General features: G+C 36.8%; 1 protein-coding gene across 4 annotated transcripts; it reads right to left on the bottom strand.

The window, feature by feature from the left end:
• Positions 1-4,810: 4,810 nt before the first annotated feature.
• On the bottom strand, positions 4,811-23,151 carry lt (light). Of its 4 annotated transcripts, none has more exons than NM_001042950.3 (12): positions 23,021-23,151; positions 22,839-22,964; positions 22,616-22,786; positions 22,448-22,565; positions 22,027-22,380; positions 20,181-20,508; positions 9,104-9,172; positions 8,641-9,042; positions 8,406-8,592; positions 8,112-8,351; positions 7,933-8,059; positions 4,811-7,873 (listed from the first exon to the last, which is right to left on the bottom strand). In NM_001042950.3, exons 1-12 carry the CDS (start codon positions 23,048-23,050, stop codon positions 7,500-7,502), a joined length of 2,526 nt encoding a protein of 841 aa, NP_001036415.2. In that variant the 5' UTR covers positions 23,051-23,151; the 3' UTR covers positions 4,811-7,499. The 4 variants fall into 4 exon arrangements, with proteins under 4 accessions (NP_001036415.2, NP_001260695.1, NP_001036416.1 ...); NM_001273766.1 differs by having other exon boundaries at positions 5,723-7,873; NM_001042951.2 differs by having other exon boundaries at positions 7,323-7,873.
• Positions 23,152-26,209: the final 3,058 nt, after the last annotated feature.

Raw genomic sequence — 26,209 nt, 5'->3', positions numbered from 1 at the left:
TAGATATTTCATAAAAGGTATTTTCGCATTTTGCGACCTGATTACTTATTAGTAATTTTCCATCATTATGTGAAATGGATCTGGCATAGTAAATTTCGCATCTGTTTGTTATAACGGGGTATTTTATATAAATAATTAAGAGTTCTTTATGCAATACAATTTTGAATATGGAGATGTCCATTAGGTCTGCAATAATTACAGGTTGTTGTTCGTGATCTAATATTTCTTTAATGTCTTCATTATTTAAAATTTGTGTGTTGAATAAATCAATTTTGGCTACTGTGATAGTATCAATAAGGTTTTGTAAGTCAAATGTTAATAAACGTAAACGATGTTTTCGTAACGGCAATTCTTGATCAATAAAAATGTTTTTAAAGTGATCGGAAAGTGATTTGGAATTAATAATAAATTGTTGGTTATTGTTTTCAATTAAATCATTTATTTTATTCTGTATTTTAATGAAATCATCGTGATCCGGAGTTCCAGCTAACCATTTCCAAACAGTGCCTAACTCATTTATTCCCCTTTTTGATCTAGTTGGTATCAATTGTGACAGAATTAATTTCAGTATCTGTATTTCGTAAGTAATTTCCCATTTTGTCCGAATATTTGTATCTTTTCTAACATATCCTGATTCTAGATTTATTATTTCTTTATAAAAACTTAAGTTAGTTACGTGGAATAAGTCGGCATATGATTCATAGGTAAGGACATCCTTTTTGTCTTTGAACAGGAAGAATTCGTGATTGCAGGAATCAATTATTTCTGAAGTGGTTATCATTACGGTATGGTATTAGAAGTAATAAGAAATGCATTTTCTGTAATTTAATAAAATAAAAAATATGGTATTTGTTAAAACTTAATGTTGTCTTTGTGAATAGTTCTGTTTCTATTATTGATTATAACTTTGTTAGGTAAGTTTTCCTTAACAACCTGTTTTTTGTATCTAGTTTTTAGCTTATTTTTTTTGTTCGGACAAATTTACGGTAGTAGCCGGTGAGGCCTAGAAAACTTCGAAGCTCTCTAATGTTTTGTGGAATCGGATACTTCATAATTGTGGAAATTTTCTCAGGATCTGTTTTAATTACATTGTGAGAAACAATATAACCAAGAAATGCTGTTTCTAATTTAAGGAATTTAGATTTTTCTAGAGAAATTTTCATGTGTGCTTTTTGTAAAATATTAATTATTTGAATTAAATCAGTGTAATGTTGTTCAATTGTATTAGAAAAGATATCATCCATATAAACATGACAAGTTTTTCCGACTTGTTCTCTTAATATGTCATCCATTGCTCTTTGAAATATTCTAGGGGCGTTTGTTAACCCAAATGGCATTCGTAAGAATTCGAATTTTCCGTTATTTATAGAGAAGGCGGTTTTTTCAATATCTGAATTTTTCATTAAAATTTGGTGAAATCCTGATTCCAGATCAATTGTTGAGAAATATTTTGACTTCCCTAAGTTAGATAATATTACAGACGGATCTTGCATCGGGTATCTGTCAGGTATTGTGCTTTCGTTTAATTTTTATAGTCAATAACTAGTCGATGTTTTGGGGACCCATCTTCGTTTTGACCTTTTATGGACACTACTAAGACTGGTGAATTGTAAGGGCTTCTACTTGGTCTTATAATTTGTTCTTTTAGCATTCTATCGATTTCATTATTAACGAAATCTGAGACCGACATATCATAAGGATATTGTTTGCTATAAGTTGCCCTGTCATTGTCAGTATTTATTTCTCCTCCAATATCGGTACGAAAAGGAATTTGCATATTTATTTTAGAATGCTCCTTTTCAATTTTATTCATAACTTTATTTTCAAGATCTTTTATTTGATTTGAAGTTATATTTAGGTTATGAATTTTTTCTTTGTCGGACAACTCAATGACGGCGTGCTCAGGATTTGTGGATCCTAAACTTTTTGATTCAAGAATGACGGAATTAACATCGTCGGCTTGTTCAGGATTTTTCGATCCCAAACTGGCGTGCTCAGGATTTTCAGATCCCGAACTATTAGTTTTATTAATGACGGATAATTCAACGTCGGAGTGTTCAGGATTTTCAGATCCCGAACTATATAAACTGCCTTCAGCAATAACCGTTTCGGTTTTAAATACCTATTGCTCATCAAAGCGTTTTTTGATAATATATTCCTTCAATGGAAGAATATTTTTTCCTTCAATTAAACATAAATCATTTTTTTCCTCGTCAAAATATTCGAGTTTCTCTTTATTTCCCTTATACTTCATGAGTCCTTTCTCGATATCTAAATTAGCTCCAATCTTTCTTAACAGATTGAATCCAACTAATAGATCAGATTCTAGACCCTCAATTTCATAAAATAAATGTTGTTCCCCAAATATGTTTATCAAATGATAATATTTTATGATTGAATATCCATGAACAGTATATACTCTTTTGTGTATTGATAATTCTTTTTTATTCTCGTAAATACCCTTTTTTATATAGCACGCGGTGGCTCCTGTATCTATTAATATTTTCAATTGTCTTTTAGTTTTTCTGTCTACCCTTGTTATATGAGGCATTCCTCTGTAGGTTGCTGATCTAAAAAATGGCCTTCGTTAATATTATTTACTCTCATTGTTTTTTGAGCTTGCTGGTTGACTGTTCCCGTTGATTCCCGTTTATTCGGGGGGTGTGTTTCGGACTGATTTACCTGTCGTGCGTTTGTGATGGGTTTTTGCGATGGGTATTGGTTATAATTATTTCCTTGGAAATTATTATTAAACTTGTGTCGGTTGTTATTATAATTCCACTAGGACGGTTTATAATTCCTAGGACGGTTATAATTTGTATACGGACGATTTTGAACTCTTATGGAGTTGTCTACTTCCATAGGTTCTGGTGGTGGTTGAACTTTGGAATTATTGTTAAAGTTCCAATTGTTATTCGTTTCCAAGTTCTCGTTTTGTGGCCAATTATTATTTATTCTATTTGGCGTAATATTATTCTGTCTAGAGGCAAATCTAAGGTTGTTTCCTTGATTTTTATTTTCATTCCTAAATCCATTGTACCTATTTGCAAATTGAGCTCTAAAGTTGTTAGACTCTAGTTCCTGACACTTTGCCAGAGCATTTGGCAAGTCTGGTGGGTTAAGAGAGAAGAGTGTTTCTGAGATTGAACCGTTTAATCCAGAAATAAAAATTCTAAGAGCATTGCTTCTAATTGTTTTATTTGTTTCCTTGGTTATAACGTTGTCCTTTCCATAAGTCATTATAGTTTTATTTATGAGTAAAGTCATTTTCTTGTTTACTTCGTTGTAAAATTCTGTAATGGTCATACGTCCCTGTCTAAGGATGCTTAATTCTGATTCGAGTATATGGATTGGTCTTTTATCGCTGTAAATAAAATCCAATCTTGAAAGAATTGCTTGAAAGTTTAAAACGGTACCATGGTTGGTTAGAGCATCGTGTGCTGCTCCCATGATTTTATTACGTAGTATTGTTAAGGCGATAAAATATTGTTCACTTTCAATTTTATATAGACTCATTGCGGTTTCTGCCGCTTCTCTCCAGCCTACATATTGTGTTATTTCACCTGTGAACTTAGGTAAGGATTTAATTACCTCTAATGTAGTTTCGCATTTTATGGTTCGGTCAATTGTTTGCATCTTATAGGCTTCCACTTCATTTCTGTAAGCGGTTAACTGCCCTTCTATCCCTTCAATTTTTCTGGTCACTTCACTCAACTGTACATTTATTAATCTATTTATTAATTCCATTGTCAGGTTACGTTTGTTTTTTTTGTTTTAATTGTGTTTGTAGTTGAGTTCTGATTTTTTATTATTGTGTTCTCGTAATTAGTGTTAAGTATTCAGTCCACCTTTTATATTAAATTCTTAATTGGATTATTGCATTTATTGATTTCCAATTAAGTTTATTCACGATCACTGTCACAGTAGTTAGGTGTCGTTGGATTGTTGTGTAATAAATCAATCCATGCCATGTAAGTCCAGTAGTTGAATAGTCTTCCCAGGCGAGCACGTCAGTGTCATTTTATGATTGTTCTTCGAATGAATCTTTATTGTGCATAATAATTGATCTTAGCCTAAATACATAAGAAAGCTGTCGACTGCGCTGCCGTCGACAGCGGCAGAAGAGCAGCGTATATATATATGTGTATATGAGAGAGAGAGGGCTTATGCGCATATATGGCCAGCGGCCAGCGTGGGAATGCTGACTTAGCTTGAAGCATAAATGGGTGATCTTATATCACGCTCACTTGAGTTATTTATTTATGCAATGCAACTAAGTGTTGCTGTGTACTTATAGGTACAGTGTACCCTCGATATATGCACATACTACAGTTGTGGATGTTTTAATTTTTCCACTAAAAATATGAGTTGTTGGCGGCGCGAGTTCCGTTTTGTAATTAACTTATTTTCGTTAATATTTATTTAGAACTTTTAAGTACGCCGCCCCACGTTGGGCGCCAATTAACTTTTTGGGGTATAAATTATTTAAAAAAATAATTTTTTATTTTTTAATATTTTATTGATGGTAAACTTTTCAACTTATCACTTTATTACAAGACACTTATTGTTATCTATACATTTATAAACCGTTCTTTTAATCCTCCCGAATCAAACTGATCTTCAAATTCTGAGTCCTAATCCAATCAACCTCGGCCAGAAGCTTTTCTTTGACACTTTCTGAACTTTTGATAAAAGCTTTATGCTGAAATTATTCCACTGCATTGTGAAATTCAATTATGCTCATCGATGCAGTTTTTGATTGAAGCGCAATAGTTGGCCGTGGTTTGGTCTCCAAGCGGAATCTGTGTTTACGTTAAGTTTGGGTTATTTATTTTAGCGGGTAACTAAGCGCTGGCAAAGGCAATGACAAAAACAAAGACAAAGGAAATGCCGACGAGATTGAGAATTGAAATTTGTTTATAAACTGTGGAAGGGTGCTATGTTTATGGGTTGGATAACTTGCATGCTTAATATTAACATTCTAGCTTTTATGGTTCCTAAGATAAGATCGTTTATACCATGCCAAATCGAATCGGCTATTACTATGCCATATGTCGTATAAATGCGATATGAACAGTATGGAAATTAAATAATGGAATTTGATTATAACGTTTTTATATGTATAATTACTGCAGGGGTAAATAAACTTCAACTATTCGATTACAAAAAAATACTTCCGTAAACCGTCAATAGGGAATGGAAGCCTAGTGGGACAAAAAGAAAACGGGCAAATGATTTACCAAGTCATCCACTAAAAAAAAGCGAGGTCACGAACGCACATCGATCCACTAGTGAAATACAGTGTTCTAAATGAGTTGTAGGCCCAGGAAATTGTATCGCCTTTATAAGCTCGAATTGATTGCAGTGATTGGAGCCATAGTAAAGTGGAAGGTGGTTAAGGCACAAGCTTGGATAAGAAATTCAAGAGAGTTACTTACTGTAAGAACATTCACAGACCATTGATAGGGAGAGTCCAAAATGAGGATTGTACTTACCTACCCCTCATTAATAAATAGACAATTGATCTGGGTAGAAGGTGGAAACAAATAGATTCAATAAGTAAGATGTCTTTTGGTGCTACAACCACTTTCTCAGTCCACTTATCAGCTAAAAAACGTAGGATTTGATCGAGAAGTAACATTCCGAAACCAAAAGATAAAACACTTTATAATTCATAGTCAAAAACAAGAGAAATTGCTATTGTAAGAAACTGTTTTCATTTATTCTGGTGGCTACGAATTGCGCCGGGTAGATCAGAGAGTTTGATTGTTCGTCCCACAAAATGTTTTGTGTGATTGGTTGACCATGAAGAATACAGGGTTTCAGATTAAATTAGCTTTATTAAAAGACCACTCGAAAATGGACTCTTACAGTCCTTGCCGTCTTCTGCGCGGTGTTACTCCTCCTTTTTTGTCCCGCGACATTCTTGACAGCGGACCTCGTGCCGGGCCGAATGGGACTTAGGATATTATGGTGGCGGAGGAGTATCGACGTTAGGTCAAGCTTAAGCTCTTCACAGAACCACCTTTGCAAATCAAAGACTCCACTGTCTTTTCTGACCACGACAGGCCCTAGAATGTTATGATGGCGCTGTATCGTCCGTGAAGTTTAACCAAAGCTCGGTCCAGAACAACCTTTGCTAACCAAAGACTCCACTGTCCCTTCTGATGCGGCAGGGCCATGTCGGCTCTGCCAACGGACCACCAGCCGGATCGAATGAGACCAAGGATGTTATTGTGGCTATAGTCCGTGCGGTTGAACCGAACCTCTTCCCAGAACCAAAGACTCCCCAGTCCGTTCACGTCTAGGGCCAACTACTTCAGGGCGAAAGCCCTGGGGCTGTGGTGTTGCTCCTGGAATTCGTTTACCTCCATTGGCAACTGCGCGAAAAAATTCAAATTCGTGTCCAGCAAGTAAAACAGTATGTCGTATTGGCCACAAGATGCTATTGTCCACGAGTATTTCACACCACACAACGACTGTGTGGAAAATCCTTTTCCCGGTGTCCTTACTGTACTGCTTGGGATTAAGCCGCTGGATGTGGGAAATGAGTATAAGTGGATAATAATTGGAGGCGAGGATGTGCCAATTAGTTAAGCTCTTGATATTATTTGCAAATATTTGCTACAAACATGGAGGGCTCCTAAAATCCAAAATCTGTATACCAGATATTCCACAAGCTTGAAGATGTTATTGGAGATCCGAAAGTCAAGCAAGTAAGAGTCTGTACAGACCCAATGTCAATGTGGAAAAGTCTGTAGCTACCCGAGGTCTAACAAGTCCCAGAAATTTGAGTTGACCCCAAAATTTTCCAGGCAGAAGTTTGTAGATATGCAAGAATATAAATTAAATTGGCGACTTCTTCAGGTTCAGTTATACCGCCGCATTAGAACGCACAAACTTAAGTAACGCGTTAAAAAAAAAAAAAACAGCAGAATCGTTAAAAAAGATGTACCAGGTAGAAGGAATGGTTTCGAATCCAAAAAGACTGTAGACTCCCACGTCCACAACGCCAAAACGCTTACACTTTTGAAAAGAATTTCCTTTTTTCAAATATTTCATATTTCAATGATATATTATATCCATCGATATGTTAAACCAAATATGACCTCAATTATTTAACTGCCACAAGTAACGATTATACTTAATGATATCGCCACCACCGCGCAAAAAAAGTTCAAGGTCTTTTGTTCTTTAACTCAGCACACCTCCTTCGCTCGCTTGCTGTACTATAATATTTACTTGTCCATCCGGCATTCTTAAAATGGAACAGTTAACAAAAAATAGCTGAAACTAAGCTTATTAGTGAAAAAGATTTAATTATCAATAGTTATGGAATTTAATTGTTAAGAGAATATGAAATTTAAAAGAAATCGTTTAACTCATTTAGGCAATATACGTTTGAAAACATTGGGCGTAAGAAATTAAGCTATAAAGTTTATTTATTCTTAATTCCCCTAACAGGACGCCGGGGTAACAGTTATGATGTCGCTATAAACCTATTTCCCCACGGTTAACTTCCAAAGGTTACACTCGTTGCAATTTTTAAGCAATTCACCTTGTATGCACGGTTTATGGTATACATGACCACACTCTAACCTGATTATACAATACAAGTGTGTGCCTGCCATCAGTACTGGACGGTGGCACAATGAGCATAGTTGTTCGTAGGAAACCTGCTGACCTCGTCTTTGCGTGGTGACTATCTCCGAGTGAATTTCAAAATAGTCATTAAGTTGAATTTGTTGGGCGGAGGATAAAATTTCACCTTGAAGATTGTAGTGGCGCAGCATTTTTATAAGTGATTGTCGAAGATTTGGAATGTTCTGTCCCATTTTGATCTTTCCAACAACCACCGCTGGGCTAAAGTAGTCTAATGCAAACAAAAAAAAGAAGAATAATAGAATATGTTACTATATAAAGGTATGTTACCAACTATGCCGTCCAAAACTTTGGTCACAATTTCAGGGTGCTTGCTAAATTCATTTATAAGTGCATTCCAAAGATCGCTGTCATCGTGCTCCTTGCAAAACTCTATGGCCATTTCTATGTCTCTGATCTGAAAATTTTTAATTTATAATTTAAGTTATCACCCACCTATTTTGCCTTACGCGATGAATAATAATATTAAGTGCTTCGGACGCTTCTACGCCACCCATACACCCGAGCAGGTAGACTATTTCTGGATAAAAGTTTTCCTGTTTGCATATGACCAACGCCTCCTGAATGTCATAGTCCTTTGAACGCTTTAGAAAGGGCAATAGTTTGTTTCGATCGAAAATGGCATATAAGGAGATAAGTTTTTTTTGAAACACATTACTGGGATCCTTTTTAAGTAAAGAATCTAAGTACTGGAAAAAACAAAAATTTTAATTTTTATTCTTATTATTACATACGCCACTTACCCAGTACAGGTACTCTTGATTGTGCTCTAGCTGGTGGACAACTATCTCAGTCTTTATTTTTTTCTTGTCAAGTAGTATTTCAAAGGCGCAGTCACGATCCAATTGAATAAGTGGAATAATCAGTTTTGAAATGACATCGTAAAGCTCATACCGTCGAATTAATTGGAAGACATCCTTGTTCTGCAACCTACGAACATTGTTTAATTAAGTTATTTTAATTGACTTTGCTACATACTTTAAATACATGCGAAGAGCACTTTCGAAGTCGCCTTGATAGGAATACAAAAGAGCCAATGATTCCAGCAACTGATTGGCATAGTGCTTTCGAAAGTTATCGTGAATAGCGTTAATAACAGCCAGGCCGTCATAAAGATGAGATGGCCATTCCTTGATAAGATTCAGGAAACCACATACATCAAATTTGAGAAACTCGTATAAAACCATTTCGTATACATGGGGATCAAGTTTGCATTCGTCTGAAGTCGGCAGATAGGCGCTAACTGATCGTAGCTGCTGACACTTTACAAACTTAAAAACTTCCTCTTCCCAAAGGACTTTGTCATTGCCTAGCATGCGGAGGCAAAGTTTTGCTGCGTCATCATACTTCTTAAGCGCCAGTAAATGGTTGATATAAAGTCTATACATTTAATATTTGTACGGATTAATTTTCTGAAACGATTCAGTTTTTCATTACTCACTTAGCAACGGAAAGTACGGGAACGTTACCTCCATTCGCAGATATAAGTTCCATTGCCTCCTCAAATTTACTTTAAAATAATAGAAATGCAAGTACAGTAAGATAATTATTTTAAACTTAAAATTAATCAAGAAGAAAGCTATCTTCGATGGGATTAAGTTTATTATTCCTAGAATGTAACGCAAAGACAGAAATATAAAAAGCCGATTTATTGGGGTGTGGCTTAAAACGTTTTTTATTTGGATCCATTTGGAACCCAACTCCGATCTTACAACTGAGAAATTCCTCGTAGCCAATATCAGCAGTTTAGTGCACGGTAGAAAAAGGAGTATCTCAAAGAACTCCACAAACGAAATAAATGGCAATTTCCGACCAGTAATCTCCAAGACGACGATATAGTAAACGTCAAGGATGACAATTTTCCATCAACCGAATGGAGGCTCGGCAGAATTGTTTCTGCCTTCCCTGGACCCGTTGACCGCATTCGAGTCGTTGGGATCTGTACGTCTCGTGGTACAATAAAGCGACATGTCCACAAGGTCATTCTCCTACCAGCGAAGGACAAAGAGTCCTCCATTTCTAGAGATTAGGGCTCTTCCCCCATTCCGAGCTCCAAGGTGTAGTCAGTCTATACTAAGGCCCGTTTTGCTTCTTTTCTTGACAGACAAATTTCCTAGGATAGCTTCTCGAACTCGTGCCACCCAATCCTTAGAGCGCAGACGAACCCGACGGATTAAATCCTACCGCTGTCGAGTTTGCCCGGGAATCCATCCTGTTCGGAAGTGAAAGAGCTTCCACAAGCTGAGCGCTGAATCTTCCCTTTGTTTTAAGAGACTAACAATGCATACTCGGATTAGTTTTCTTGCGAGAGGGGGGGGGGGGGGTCATCTTTTCTAGGTATTTCATTTTCTTCTTAGTTGTTACTTCGATTTCTAATTTGATTTTCAGGTGTCTGTGTATGTTTTCGTTCCGAAGGTAGGAAGTGATGGTTCTCAGTGTTGTTGACTGATGGACGCGTTGCCCCACAGCTCGGAGCCATAGGTCCAGATAGGTTTAAAGACGGAGTTGTATAGGAGAGCTTTGAACTCCAGGCTAAGTGGAGAGCGAGCATTTATGAGCCAGTGGATGTTCCTTGCTTTTAGTTTAAGTTGTATACTTCTATATGTTTGCTCAAAGTGAGCCGCCTGTCCATATGAGCACCCAGATATGTTGCCTCGTCGGTTTGTTATGTTATTCAGGACCAGTGGTGGGCATGTTTGTTTGTTTAAGGTAAAGGTAACCTGATTGCATTTTTGTACATTTATTGAGACTCTCCAGTCGGCAATACAGATGTTAAGTGCCGGGGTAGGAGTGTCGTGGCTTTTGTTGGGAATTTGGAACGACAGAGTATCACGTTGTTAGATTGTAGTCTGTGGGGAAATCTGCCGTATACAGGGTGTATAGGAGTGGACCCAGAACACTGCCTTGTGGCACTTGTATTCCATCTTATTGCTCTATTGTATAGGTACGACTTCAGTAGCTTATGTGTGTTTTGGGGCAACAGCTTAGTTATTTTAAGCAAAAGTCCATCTCTGTCCAATGACGCTAGAATAATAAGATGCGTAACCCCACACGATTTTTTGGCACACGTTATTACATATAACAAAATAAATTTCAAAAATGACTTTATATTAGAATATTTGTCATTAGAGTATTCAGCTTGCGCCGTGTGAAAAATTAATAAGGCAATTAATGTTGAATGCTTATGTCCGCACTTTGTGCCTCAAAATATGACTTTTGCAACAAACAGTTTTCATATTTTTATTTATTTTATAAATTTGTATTTTATACAACGTATTATTTTTATGAAATATTTTTTTTTTGTTCTCAATGTTAAATTAATTAATTAAATTACAGTAGTTATAATAATTTCCTTTGTATTTTGTCGTTTTGTTGCAATAGTAGAGAACGGAAATATAAGCGCAAATAGTAATGGCGATAAGTAATAATTGCGATAACGGCCTCCTCGTGGTGTTCCCTGAGTACCGATTATTACGTATATTACATATAATTAATTATTAGCATAAATATAAGTATGTGAACGGTAGCTTCGCGTGGCGATTTTAGCAAACGAATATTAAAAAACTTTGAAGTTGTAATAGTCACGGCGTGAATTTTTAATTATTAATTTATTTCATCATATTGATACGAATTGGCCAAAACTCCAAGATGGAAATTCGTTTCTTGGATCAGAATTGATTTCGGCCCGAAAATCGTCTTCTAGCACAACACGCACACATATACGCGTTCTCGTCTTTTGTTTTTACTCACACAAGCAAGCAAATTATATTTTTAGATTTCTTACGCCCTCAGCGTAAGCGAGTGGACAGAGATCAATTTTGGCGTCCCCAAAAAAGTGGCTGCATAGTGCAAAACCAATGTATAGCCGTTACGCATCTTGTTATTTAGGGTCTTAGCTCTGTCAAATGCCTGCGCGACGTCTAGAAAAATGGCTGTGCAATATTCTCGTTGCTGAAAAGCAGTACGAATTTCTGACGTGATTCGATTGGCCTGTTCGATGGTTCCATGTTTTTCCCTGATGCCAAATTGATGTGCTGGAAGTGCGTTGTTTATTTTAAGATCAGGCTTAATTTGCAGGAGTAGCATTTTTTCAAAACAACTTTAAGAGACAAGTTAGTAATCTTATCGGTTTATATGATGATGGCTGCGTTTTATCTTTGCTTCAGTTGCTCTTCGATAACCTTTGCTAATTCACATGGGCACAATTCAATGGGGTCTTCAGGTTCTAAATTTTCTTCTATTAAAGGAGGGAGACTAAATGAGTTGGTAGTGGGATTTGATCGAAATACATTTTGTAAATGGTCTGCGAAATCACTGGCTCTTTCCTCATCACTGCTGAACCAGGTGCCAGAGGGACTTCGTATTGGCATAATTTAAGCTATTGTGCTTAGTGCTGGTGGGAGAGAGTTTCTTAATTTCTTCCTCTTGTCTAAGAGCATTGGTAAGCCTGCGTGTGCCTTGTAGTTGGTGATCTATTGGACTGTCATCCTGCTGTTCTTTGTCTAATACCAACTGTTCGATTGGTGTGTCTATAGGGTGGGTCGACTATATGGGGCGATTTAGCATATTTCGAAGAACAGGTGATTGATCTGATGACCATGTTGCGGGGCACATTTTGAGTAATTGCAAAATTGATCAGGTCTGGGATTTTTCTTCGGTCTGCTGGTCAGTATGTTTTTCACAAGTCACAAGTCGAGATGCCCAATGGGTGTTCTTGGCGTTATAGTCATCCGCAGTGATGAATCTGCCACCTAGTGTGTTAAATTATTCAATGTATTGATCCTCAGAGATTCGAAAGCGTGGTGGGCAGTAGTCTGCGGCTAGAGTCATTGATTGTAAGTGGTTTTTGTAAAAATTGTTTAAGTGGTGGAGTTTTATGCGATTTTTGATGTGTATTCTAGTGCCTCCATGAGCTTTACCATCTGGATGATTTGTAACATTATGTTACATTATGTTACTAACATAGAACAAGTATCCTGGTATATGAAAATTGTATTTATTTTTGAGGTTCGTTTCTGATAGTAGCATTACGTAGATGTTCTTTTCGTTAATGAACTGTATGTGTTATTGTGTTTGTCGTGAAACGCCATTTGCGTTCCACAGAGATATCCGTATGAAAGCCATTATAGGGATTTTGAAGATACAAGAAGTTTTATTAGGATATTTTGGTTTTTCATAAGCTCCTGCAAAGTATTTTGCAGGAACGTCATGAAGTCTTAAATGCTTTATGTAGGGATAGCATCATAGCTTCGATGCCACTTTGTTGAGTTTGTTGGATATTTGTCATTGTATGTTTGAACTGTTCTTGTCGGTGGGGCGGGGACTTCTAGTCCGGGTTGTAAGGCTCTAGCGAAGGAAATTCCAGGAGTACTTCTTGGGACAGCTAAGGCTGGTCAAAACATCGGTTGCAGAAAGCAGAAATTGACTTTGTTGTATGTATGTGCTGTGACAATACGTTTGTTTTGTTGGCTCTTCAATTCTTGGTAAACCACAGCCTCTGCATTTCTCCACAGACTTATCTTTATTTTTGGGGCAGTTAGTGGTAGTATGAGGTTCGCTACAGACAACACATACGGACTTAAGGGTGCAGTATGCCTTGGTGTGGCCGTATTCTTGGCAATTAGTACACTGAACTGGATTGATACCTTTGTGCGGCTCCTCCATGGTGATCCTCCGATGTAGCAAGTACTGTATATTGTATATTGGACGCACTTCGTTTTTCTTTAGTGCCTTGACCTCTGGTTCGAGTTCTATTTTTAATAGTGGCCGCGGAACTTTGTCTTTGTTTGAAATATTAATAACTGCTTTTGCAGAAAAGTTTTTGACCTTCAGAGCCTAAATTATTTCGGAAGGTGTCACAGTTTCTTCAATGTCCTTAAGTACTACCTGTAGCCCTTTGCAACTTTTTTAATGGTAGGTGTAGTAGTTTTTACCAGCTTCATTATACCTAAACTAGCTAGATACCTAGCTTCTGATTGAATTTGTAGTTTTGTTTCGTGTATTTTTCCTTTTTAAGCGGGATAATGTGGAATTTGCTGCCACCACCATGCCAGACTGCATAGTCGTAAGTCTTCGTCTTTTGGTTTGGTTCTTCTTTGCGTGGATTATTGTTGTTGTCAATGGTCGGCGTTGCTGAAATATTTACAGCTGGCACAGCGATAATTAGTTGAGCCGCTGACGAAGTTGTTGTTGTTGTAGCACTGACAGTTGCTAGGGAGGTCACTGCGGGGTAGGAGAGGCGGCCTCTGCGCTCGACGATTTGTTTGCCGAAGCAGGCAGAGAAATTTATTTTTCGCGTTAGTTAGAGGTGAGGGTCTGCGATCAACATTTGTGTGGCGAGACGAAAGCACAGTATACATTGCTCCGTTGTTCACATTGCCGCTGAGTGCGTGTGTCCTTTTATTTCATTATTCTGATTCCAAATAAAACAATTTCCAGAACAATATGGAATAATTATTCATTTTAATATTATTTAATTACTATAGTCAATAATTGTAAGAACTTCACTTTGCACTTTGTGTTTAACTTTCACTATACCGTTGTAGTTTTAGAACTTGCTATCCGTAGCTGAAAAAGAAACACGTCTGCACTCGCCGACCAACGAAGAATAATTCCTTAATAATTCCTTAATTGTCTTATGAATATTTATAATTAAGTACTAATTAAGAAGTACGTAGTGCTCGAACTGCCTCGCCCATCAGCACTCAGGACGAGACTGCCGCAGCCAAGAGAGATGAAAGAAGTGTGGAGAACCACCACACTCTACTCCACATGCATAAGGAACTCCGCTCCGCTCCGACAGTGGCATCGCTGCCGTCTTCGACACGCAGAGAGCTCCAGACCGCAGCACCTCGTCCTATGTTCTAACCGCCAGTGTAAGCGGCCAGCGCTTGCGCTTCGTCTTCTCGACCGGCAAATCCAACACTCCGCGGTCCCGCGGCACTCTTTTTGTTGGGTATAAATTAGTTTTTATGACCCCGGGAAGCAATAAAGTGACGTGAAACGACGTCTTCTTTTTCATGTGATTTTAAGGAACAACATAAGCGAGCAACGAACAGCAACAACCTGCTGTGTCCGTTATAATTGGATTTATCCGCCCCCACCATTTCAGTATTGATATTTTTGTATATTTTTATTAGGCTTGTAAATTTCTATCGATTTGCCAAAAAACTTTTTGCCACGACCGCTCTAACGCCCACAAACCGCCCAAAACTGCCACGCCCACACTTTTGAAAAATGTTTTGATATTGTTTCATAATTGTGAATTTCCCCACTATTTCCACTATTTGAGCAACGGACATCGGGGGATAGTCGGGGAAGTCGACTATAACATTCTATCTTGTTTTAAATTGATTTCTTACAAAGCTATTGGCAGAGAGACACGGTATGGTCATCATTTAATTACGTCACCAAAGAACGTGAGAGAATAGAGATCAATGCAATTGGTAAGATCATTAAAGTATACAACCACACACAGTTTTCTAAATACTAAAACAATAATAAATAATACAATAAGCAAATCAAAAAAGGCAAAAGAATTTCCAGTTTGTGTAATATCGATAGGGCAAATTTGCTGATTGAATGACATTGCAAAATTATTTTGCCGCAACGTTAAAAAATTGTAGAGTGTGGAACTCTTTTGCAGCGTAGCGCAAATATTGTCAAACTGTTTTGATATTTTGTATCTTGTGTTGTTTATTTTAAAGGAACAGACAACACAAGCAGACAAAAACTGCCATGCCCACACTTTTAAAATTTTGTTACATCTCTTCGTTTTATTGTTTTTTGACAATTTTTATCGGTATACCAAAAACACTTTGTCCACGCCCCTCCTAGTTTTTTGCTCATTTTATTTCCCAAAATCTATCGGTATCCCAGAAAAATTATAAAATTTCGCGTTCGCATTTCCACTAGATGATAGTCGGGGAACTCGACTATACCATTCTCCCTTGTCTATAAGTGTATTTAGGTTTGTAGTTGCAGATTTACACAAAAAGGTAACAGAGTTAGGACTAAGATGGGAGGTAATATGAATTGCAAAACAGACTGCATGCTTTGAAATTGGATAATAATGAATTTGATAGTTAGAGGTTTTTACATTTTACAGAAGTTAAACAGGGAACCGATAACATAAAAAGGAAGAACGCAGATGAACTTTCAATTTGAAGAGAAAAGACGAAAAGCAGTACAAAGTCAACGATCTAGTTGCGATCATGAAGTTGGTCTGCAGTTTAAAGAAAAGTTTCTTCGTCCTTATAAAGTAGTTTTTTTGTAAACTCATGAATGTTTAAAACCACACACACGTAATTTGCTAAATATTATAATAATGGAATTATGGACATGAAGCTAGAAGTTCAAAGCGATCGCTTGTGAACTATATTAAACAAATTAACGAAATCTTTTACTTTTCTGTCTTTGTGTTGTGTTCTCAGTCTTTCGTGCGATGTCCGCAGTGCTGCTTTGTGTTGTTTCTGCATGCACATAAACTGCACTGTGCATCCACTCTCTCGCTCTCCCACACAAAAACTTAAGTTCTGAGCGGGCCGACTGCTTTCATGCGGTACATTTAAGAACATGATTGCATGTTTTGATATTGCGTTTTTGTACAGTGATCCGAATGGAAAATAATTTTGATACTAATGTTGTCTGCTTCTAAAATAAATGCTTCCTGGTTATAAAGTTATAAAATGGTGCACACTAAGTGCGCTGGGTTTAGCGGCCGAACACGTGATGACCTAGCTTAAGGACCAAACCTAAAATACTGTTGTGATGCTTTATTGGGGGTTGTGAAGGAGATGAAATCGTTTAAGCGCCAAACTAAAGGTTGCTTGAAAGGACTGATCCACAGTACGCAGGACTGGCGTAGCTAGAGATAGTTTTCGACGAGCCGATGATCTCCCTTCCGCGATAGATTCGCAGCCTTAGCTATAAACAGCTAAAAAAGATTCGGGAGGAATCCGATCGGCAGCAAAAAAGATCAATTCGTTGTAAAGAGGTCCTTCCTAGGATTGCTAAAGATTCCGAAATGTCTGCCAGTGATTTGCCATCTCAGAAATACAATCTGCAGTGCCGAATTCCACACAATTGTAAACTTATATAAACTAAACTTATATGGCTCCAAGCGTAAAGTTATGACCTTTTGTCGTGTCAATCAAATACGCACGACTTACACTCTTAGGGGGTGCTCTTTGAAGAGAATAGCACGAGTTGATGAGCTTGGTGTTCTTCTGGTCTTTAAACTAATTTTTTCACCCCATATTTCGACAATTGTCCATAAGGCCAGGGGTGTGCTTGGTTTTGGAGTCCTCAATACGTAGTTCACTCGGACCGCATTGAATCGGTCCAAAAAACTCCTTACTGTTTGCTTTACGGTGCCTAAATTAGTATGCAAACCTTATTACCTCCTTATTACAATAGACTGCTTTTAATTAATTTACCTTTAGCCAGCTAACCGTAGTACGATGCTTGCTTTATTTAAAAGCTTGTTCGTGGTAAAGTTGATATCCCCGACTTGGTTAGTCGGCTAAACTTCTTTGTTCCGAGGAGATTTACTATCAAAAACAACCTCCAAATGGTGGTAAGAATTAGAGACGATCCCATCTTCAACGTAGAAAACAATTATTCATCCGCCACGATGTCTGTGTGTGTATAAAAATAATGATTTATTGGTATTCTTCTCAACCAAAATTTCTTCAGTTGATGGCCCAAACAGTAATTTCATGTACTAGCTACAGATAAAGATAACGAATATGGAGAGAAACTGGACAAACAGACAATTCAAATCCATTTGAAATTGTCATTTGGATGTATATCTTTAAGTCTACTTCTTGCTCGTGAAACAACAATACTTTACTTATGTAAATTTTGCTATGTTAGTTACTACTTCAGTAGATCACCGTACTTATTTCTAGCTCTGTTTGCACTCCTATACACTCTTTACCTAATAGGGGTTTCTCTCTTTAATGAATAATTTAGCTCTAAAGAATTTATTCTCGTTACTCGTAGAGTTAAAGAGTTAACCAGATTTGCAGAAAGGTATGTAGTAAATAGAAGGAAGCGTTTCTGATCATATAAAAGATATATACTCGTTGAGGAAAATTAGCCGAGTCGATCTGGCCATGTCCGTCCGTATGAACGTCGACATGTCAGTAACTTTAAAAATGGAAAAAATGTTTTTTTGCGTGCGATTTGTAGGATAATAAAGCCAGTTCTTTTCAAATCCCTATAAAAATTATTTATATTATTGAAATTTTACAACATTTTCAAGGATTTTGTTATTCATCGTAGATGAATGTAGACCACAATTTTAGTCAGAAATCTACAAACCAAATATTTTCTTACTTGAGGTGGTCGATGAACTAAAATGTTTTCAAAATTAAATAAGTAACCCTTGTCAAACACGCTACGGGATTTTCACAAAAAATTTCGTTGTAATTACTGTCTAAACGGGTCAAAATATATTTTTATTCTAAATTCCTTAGTTTATGTGGAACAACCCTTTATGTACCATTTTTCTAAAGTGTGGGCAAAGAGACTAGAATAACAAGATAAGTAACGGAATACGATTTTTTGCACTCGATTTTTTTTTGGCTGGCTCTAGAGCTGGTTTGAGGCTCTCTCGGATGTTTGTTGAAGAGCAAGAGAGCGGAGAGCTCTACAGCCAGCAGCTCTCTTCTACGCATACAGTAACAGCCGACAACTGTATGTGTGCACACGTATGCATTGTAAATTTGACAAAATATGCCGTTTAGTTTTAGTGTCAAAAATTCTTTTTTTGCATTGCCTTTACTTTATTATTATTTAAATATAGCTTAGAAATAGTAATAGCCGAATCTATGTACATAATATTATAAAATAAATTTCAAAAAGGACTTATAATAATTTGAATATTCAGCTTGCGACGTGCTAAAAAGTAGAGTAAACATTGTCTAGTAGGCATCGATTATTAGGTGATTATGACCGCACGTCGTAGGTCGCATAATTTTACTCATTTTATAAATATTAACATTTAACTATGTATGTTTGTATTATTTTTATGAAATATATTTTTTAATGTGTTTTTTGGCATATCCAGAAAAAAAAAACATTTTTATAAGCGGCAGTTTTGGGCGGTTTGTGGGCCCGTATACATGGGTCAACAAACTTGCGTTTCGTCTAAGTAATCCAACCCGTAAATAAAGCACTCAGCCACAGTTAATAAACAAATTTCAAACTTTAATCTCATCAGCATTTCCTTTGCTTTTGTTTTTGTCGCCAACACTTAGTCATCCGTTTTCGCCAAACTGATAAATAACCAAACTTAAAGTAAACACAACTTCCACTTGGAGACCAAGCCATGATCAACTTATTGCGTTTCAATGAAACTGCATCACTCAGCAAATTTGAATTTCACAATGCTGTGAAATAATTTCAGTGTAAAGCTTTTATTTTATTTGAAAATTCAAGAAAATCTTAAAGAAAAGCTTCTGGTCGAGGTTGAGTGGATTAGGATTCAGATTAAGAAGATCAGTCTGAATCGGGACGAGATCGTGAACAGCTAGGCTATTAATAAAGTGTCTTGTAATAGCATAAGTGAAAAGGTCTATCACCGAAATCAAAATACAAAAAAAAAAATCCAAATACAAAATAATCAAAATAAAAATTATTTTGTTAAATAATTATAAAGTTACAATTTTGTATGTATTATGCTTAATCTCAACCTTCTAGCTGTTATACTTCTTTGATATCTCGACGTTCATACAGACGGACAGACAGACAGGGCCTGAAGGACTCGGTTATTGATCCTGCCTTCTACGTGTTACACTTTTCAACTTTTCATACTTCTACGAGTAACGTCGTGTATCGTGTAAATAAAGAGAGAATGCTATAGTCGAGATCCAGACTAACAGATACTGGTTGTGGAAGTGAAAACGCGAAATTTCATAATTTTTCTGAGATATCGATAGTTCTGGGAGAGTGAAAATAAAGGTAAAGTAAGGTAAAAAAATAAAAAAAAAGGGCGGATTGTGGGCGTTAGAGTGGGCGTGGCCAAACGTTTTTTATCAAGTCGAAAAAAATGTACAAGAATAACAAAAATATGAAAATATTTTTAAAAAGTGTTGGCGTGACATAAAGTTTTTTGGCTATCTAACAGTACAAAATCCGTAAGGAATGCCTTCGAGGTAGCCAAGCAAAAAGGTAAAAACAGGTAAATTACCATAAATCAACATACGGAAAATCAAGGTAGGCAGGATCATTTAAAGACTTCAAATTATGTTCTCATTATTCAAGGTATGAGCATATTTCCACGGAGTACGGTGATGAATGAATATGTGCATAAATAGAAATGATTACTACTGAGGATACTGCGCAGTTTGAGTGCTGTTTTTGTGATGGTTTACCTAGCAATAAGTCCGTAGAACAAATTGAGCAGTAATTAAGCCAAAATATGAATACCTAACAGTAATTCTCCGATGAAAAAGTAGTAGTGTAGATTATTAGTGTATTAATGTCATGAAAATATAGGACTATTGGCTTACCTGTGTTTAATCAACCATTCTATACGATCATCTGTTTCAATAAGACTAGCTACCACAATATCCTTTGGGGCCACAATATAAAAGCGATTCTCCTCGATTATGCCACCCAGACTATAGTCATTCACGGTGTACTCCTCAAAGCCGCGTAAAGTTAAACTGTCTGTGCAGATTTCCTCGCTATTATTCATTTTGTATTCAATAACGCATAATACAGGTCGTAGGGCTTTAAAACAAGAGCTTTTTTCCTTGCGAAAGCCAAGAACAACCAATTGCTTTGCAGATAATGGTGCAAGCCCACATACGTAGAAAGTTGTTTGAAATGTCGAGACTGCAATGGTAAAGTGAAATTATAAATGTGAGGATTTTCAATTTCACTGCGTGAGCCCAAAATATTTCATTATAACCGTTACTCGTAGAATGAAAGAATATACTAGATTCGTTGAAAAGTATTTAACACATAGAGAGAAGTTTGTCCAACCATCTGAAGGATATATATACATTTTTTTTGATCAGTCGATCTGGCCTGTCCGTCCGTATGAACGTCGAGATCTCAGGAACTACATACGCCAGAAAGTTGAGATTAAGCATACAGGTTCTAAAGGCATAGACGCAGGTCAAGTTTGTTGTGTGTTCAAATGTTGCCACAACCCCTTTTGATATTTTGTATCTTGCAAATTTAAAAAAAAAAATTTTGTCACGCCTACTCTAACGCCCATAAACCGAACCTGAACTGTTTCAATTATTCTTTGTTTTATTATTTCTCTTGCCATCGGTATACCAAAAACACTTTGGCCACGCCCCTCCTTACACCTGCAAAACGGTCAACAGAACACTTAGTAACGGCAAATACATTAGAATAACAAGATGCGTAACGGCCACTCATTGATTTTGTCCTATGCCGGCAATTTTTTGGGGACTTTAGAAAAAATAACTGAGAGCCTAATAAATCTAAATATAAATATAATATTTGCTTGCTTTTGTGAGTAAAAACAATAAACGAAAACGTGTATATGTGTGCCTACTTGGGCTAGAAGACGATTTTCAAACTGAAATCAATTTTGATATAAGAATCGAATTTACATATTTGAAGTTTTGGTCAATTTCGTTGCAAAATTTCAACAGGTTACTGTGAGCAATACCTTTTACAGCATTAACATTAAGTTAATCAATATTTCAACTTATAAATAAAATTAAGTTCCGATCCGGAATTGTTATTATTACTTTTGTAATTTAAAACAATAATTTTCAAAAAAAGGAAATACATATTTAAAAATATATTTTATAAAAATAATACAAACATACATAGTTAAAAGTTAATATTTATAAAATAAATACAAATATGCTACCTGTTTAATGCAAAGTTGAATTCTTGAGGCACGACGTGCGGTTATAAGCACCTAATAACCAATGTCTACTCTAATTTTTAACACGTCGCAAGCTGAATACTTGAATGATAAATATTCTAATATAGTCATACTTGAAATTTATTTTGTTATTTATTATTTCTAAGTGTTATTCAAATAATAATATCATTGCCTTAAGCAATGCAAAACATGAATATTTTATATGGTACCAATTAATCATATATAATATAGATTTAAAGTCTAAGAACTTGTAAAGTGAAGGGCACATTTTGTCAAATTTACAATGAATAAGCATACGTGTGCATACAAGCTGTCTCTGTATACGTAGAAAAGAGCTGATGGCAGTAGAGCTCTCCACTCTCACGCTCTTGAACAAAAACTAGTAATAATAAAACTCAATAATAATAGCGTTACGCATCTTGTTATTCTAATGTCTTTGGTTACGGTAAATCACTGTTGATTTTTTAATAAACTTTACATACTTGGATCCACAATGTAGACAGGCAGATTGCCAGTTGAAGCTTCGATTGAATTTCTCTTTCGAATTACGCAAACTCGAATAGTGTCTACCCAGCCAATTAATAATGTATGCTTGTTGGACCAACGAAGGTGGCATCGAAAATTTTCTAATCGCTCCTGAGGAGGAACCTCCCACTTTATTAATCCAAGTGAGCATCTTTCGTTTAAATCGTAGACTCGAACTCCTATGTGACTTGCCCAGGCAATAAAGTTGCCATGCCAGCAGATTGACAAAACACTGCCTTCGACTGAGCACAGTTCAACTGGTTTAAGCTTCTTTAGCAAGTTTCGCTCGTACAAGATAAGTTTGTCGTCGCCTGCAAAAGAATAATAAAAAGAATAATTGCTCTCGATAAATTAACAGAAAATATTCATATTACTCACCCACTACAAATCTTTTAATGTGAGCTTTGGAATCGGGCTCCAGTGATACGACCTTTATAAATTTGCCAAAGCTGAGACTGTGATTGTTATCAGAGCTAAACAATCCCGTTATGTTAACCTAGGCAAAGAGAATTAAGTTTTATATTGCTATCAAGCTCAGATACTCACTTTTCCGTCGTCGGAGCATGTGGCCACATACTCGCCCTTATGATCTACATCTATATTGTTTACTGCCACTTGGTGAGTGTGACGTTCGCTAGCGCTAAGATTTGAGTAGACTGAGTTTCCTTGATGGTCAAATATACAAACACGTCCTCGGAAAGTTCCAAATATAAGAAACTAAATATGTACGTTTTTTAAAATACTTATATAATATGTGGTTGGCTCACACCTTTAAGTGTACAGCGCTACAAGTGATGACATCAGCGTTGAGCATGTATTTTAAATCATTTGCGAGACGGTGATACTTAAATTTGGGCTCCACATCTTCCTCATTTATGCTATCGGCCCAAGAGTCCTGGAATGAACAAAAGTTTAATAACATGCGTTTAGCAAAGCATCCACAAATCATACACAACTGATGAGCGGCAACGCTTTAGCCATTTAAAGCAAACGGAAATTTCTGATTTTCAAACAACGAAAATACACAAGCTGATGTATTATTTTATTATTTACATTTACTAATAGCGCCATAGACAATAATAATTACTATAAAACGGTCTTATTATTCGATGTTATAGCTGTGTCCCACTAATATATATACAGTTTGTCAAGAAACTGTTTACAAGCTGAGAAATAAGTTGAATTTTTGACTTTAAAGGTAAAAAATTAAGGGTTCTGTGCTTAAATAAACGAAATTTTTTTATTCAATATAATAACAAACCTCCCAAAACTGCCACGCCCAAACCTATTGAAAATTTTATGACATTTTTTCATATATTTTTAGTATTGTAAATTTCTATCGATTTGTCGAAAATCTTGTGTCACTTCCACACTTTTGAACAATTTCTAATTTTGTTTTAAGTTTTCGTATTTTTTCCAACTTTCTACCGATATTAAAAAAAATATTGAAAAATTTAAATAAAGGTATGTTATATATTAATGTTTATAATAAAGTAAGTAATTTGGTCTACTTTCAGCTTTCATCAAAAGTTTTAGATAGGCAGCAATGCCGTTATCGACAATTTGCTTACACTTAAATACTTAAATAAATTCTTTATAGTGTATTTTGTGGGTACACATTTTTTATAAGCATACTTGTCAACAGATATCGAGCTGAAGGCTTGCAAAGACATCAATTGATTCAGAAATTCTAAGTCCTCTTCATGTTTAGCTAATAAGCACGGACGAAGATTTATTAACGGTTCCTCACTAATATGGTTCCAGAGGCTAGGAGCAAAACATCCTTACCAAGATCCTGTGCAAGAAGAGCAGCACACGTTCCAGGCAATGCAGGTGGTTCTTCGGCATAATGCGAGTAAGAGGCAAGCTTCAGTCTGTGATCTTTTATGTTTTGAAGGCGAGACTGAGTTTTCCTGATGAAGCAGGGTGTGGTGCTTAGATCCGCACACACGGCAATTGCTGGAGTTGCACTGCCTTACTTGATGCCCAGTCTTAAACAAAGAGCATGTCTATTTGCTTCTTCCAATCGACATGATGGGTTCAGGTTCTTAAAGCTTTGGCAGTAATAAATTGTTGAGAACGATAAAACTCTGGGTCCGCGAGCCTAAGGTTTTGGGGTATGTTCCAGTTGCTAATGTCAATATTCAAGGACGGCTGACTTTTAATTATATCGGATGCAATACCAGCAGTGATGTTGGTCGAGTATTATAGACGTTTAAGATCGTATTGGAATGTTTACTGACAAACCATCTGTCTGAAAAATCGCCTATTACGGTAAAACAAGCTGCCGATTTTGACTTCCTGAGTTGAAGCTTATTTGCGAATTGAGTTGTTTTAATGTGCAGTTGAGCAGAGCACGTCAAGGAGCTAAGAGGCTAAGGAGCTGCAGAGGATTCAGTGCAGAGGATGCGAGTGAGAAGTAAGCGTTTCTCAGGTGATCTTTTATGACGGGAAGGCGAGGCCAAGTTTTCTAGGTGAAGCAGGCTGTGGTGCATAGATGCGCGCGGCAAATGCCGGAGTTGCACTCCCTCAGTTGATGCCCAGACTTGAGGCAATTCAAATAAAGAGCCAGTTCCTTCGCTTCTTAAACCCGACTTTCTGGGTTCAGGTTCGTAAACCTCTGGCAGTAATAAATTGAACTGGGCACCAGAAGCACTGCAGAAGACACATTTCGCAGGGCTGAGGCTTGAGTCAAGAAGGGTAAACTTACGCAAACCAGATATTCTGTTACATTCCAAATGATTGTCTAGTGCTTAACTTGCCATGGCGAACACCATGTTCTCCAGCGTCCTGCATCGCTGCACCACAAACGATGTCATGGATTCCCACGTCGTAATTGCATTTTTGAACAATGGGTCTTCCAAATGCTCCACCCATTTCGCATGAATCTCCGCACCCAGCTTTTGGATAAGTACATGGGCGCACTTCCAGCAATTTGTTCCGTTGACCCCATTCCATTTAGCGCACGGATATGAGCGCTAAAATTATCCGACAGTTCATAAATCATCGAAAGAGAATCAACCATAATCTCAGTAATGTGTGCCTGGAATACTAAACGACGATTAGCAAATCTGTTTTGTAACAAATCCAATGCTATAGCATAGTTGCAATCCGATATGCGGTAATGTATCCAGAATTTTTAGCAGCCATGGCAACAGCAACAACAACGAAACGGCGGAAACAGCGACACGAAATTCAGTTCAAGCGGGAAGATGAGCGCAAAGAAGAATTAGCGGCAGCTTCCGTTATTTGGTTATGTACTTGCACTTACGTATTGCAACGGAGCTATTTTCAATGTTCCCTGCCTTTAATTTGTCTGATTATTGCAGACAGAAATTGTTGCTCAACATCGCACTCAGCAATAATAGCGAATTAATTTATGTCTTAAAGCTTTAAATAGCTTTGGAAGACTTGCACTATTTATAGTATATGCGCAAATCACGTCACGAGAAAGAGCTCGCGAGAGAGGAGTTTAGATAAGGAAGATAATGGCACAGCTGAGGTGCCGCTAAATTGTGTCGCAAAAGTCGGCATCAAATATAAAAAAAAAACATATTAGAAATTGCTGACCCAACATACTCCCCCCGTTGGAAGAGTGGCTTTCAATAGAATCCTAAGAAGGAGGAGACACAGCTTATTCAAATACGTGAGTAATAAAAATAAAAAAGCCCATTTTGCGTGCTTCGTAGGCGTCAGAGTGGTCGTGACAACAATAATGAACAAAACGGTCTATGTCTCTGGAAACTGCATGCTTAATCTCAACTTTCTAGCTTCTATAGTTGCTGAGAGATCATACGGACGGACGGACAGACGGACATGACCTGATCGACTCGGCCATTGATCCTGATCAAGAATATATATTTTTTATATGGTCGGAGGGGCACAAGGAAAATGCAGTTCGACAATAAACGAGTGTCAGATAACCAGTCCATCGTAAAAAATTACTCATTGTTTCAAGCCAAAAGATCATCCTATGGAAAGACTTTCCTTTTAATAAGAAAGTTGCAGATGGGTTGCAAAGAGTCTAAGGCCTCTAACAATACGGCCAATGTGATCAACACCGTGGAAGTAAAGAACGAGATCCTAGGCGTGCAACATACCATTAGTTTCATCGCAGTAATGTAATGTAATGGTATTAAA

Source organism: Drosophila melanogaster, chromosome 2L (assembly GCF_000001215.4).
Source record: "Drosophila melanogaster chromosome 2L".
Taxonomy (NCBI): Eukaryota; Metazoa; Arthropoda; class Insecta; order Diptera; family Drosophilidae; genus Drosophila; species Drosophila melanogaster.
The sequence above is the reverse complement of the archived record's forward strand: the minus strand, read 5'-3'. Positions and strand labels throughout refer to the sequence as shown.

Bases quoted from the DNA above. Each gene is read 5' to 3' on its own strand.
- lt (NM_001042950.3), bottom strand. From the start codon at position 23,050: ATGGCTAAAGCGTTGCCGCTCATCAGTTGT. The intron at 22,566-22,615 runs GTGAGTATCTGA...CTCTTTGCCTAG, and splicing joins CATGCTCCGACGACGGAAAA to GTTAACATAACGGGATTGTT. The intron at 8,352-8,405 runs GTAAGTGGCGTA...TGTTTTTTCCAG, and splicing joins ATCAAGAGTACCTGTACTGG to TACTTAGATTCTTTACTTAA.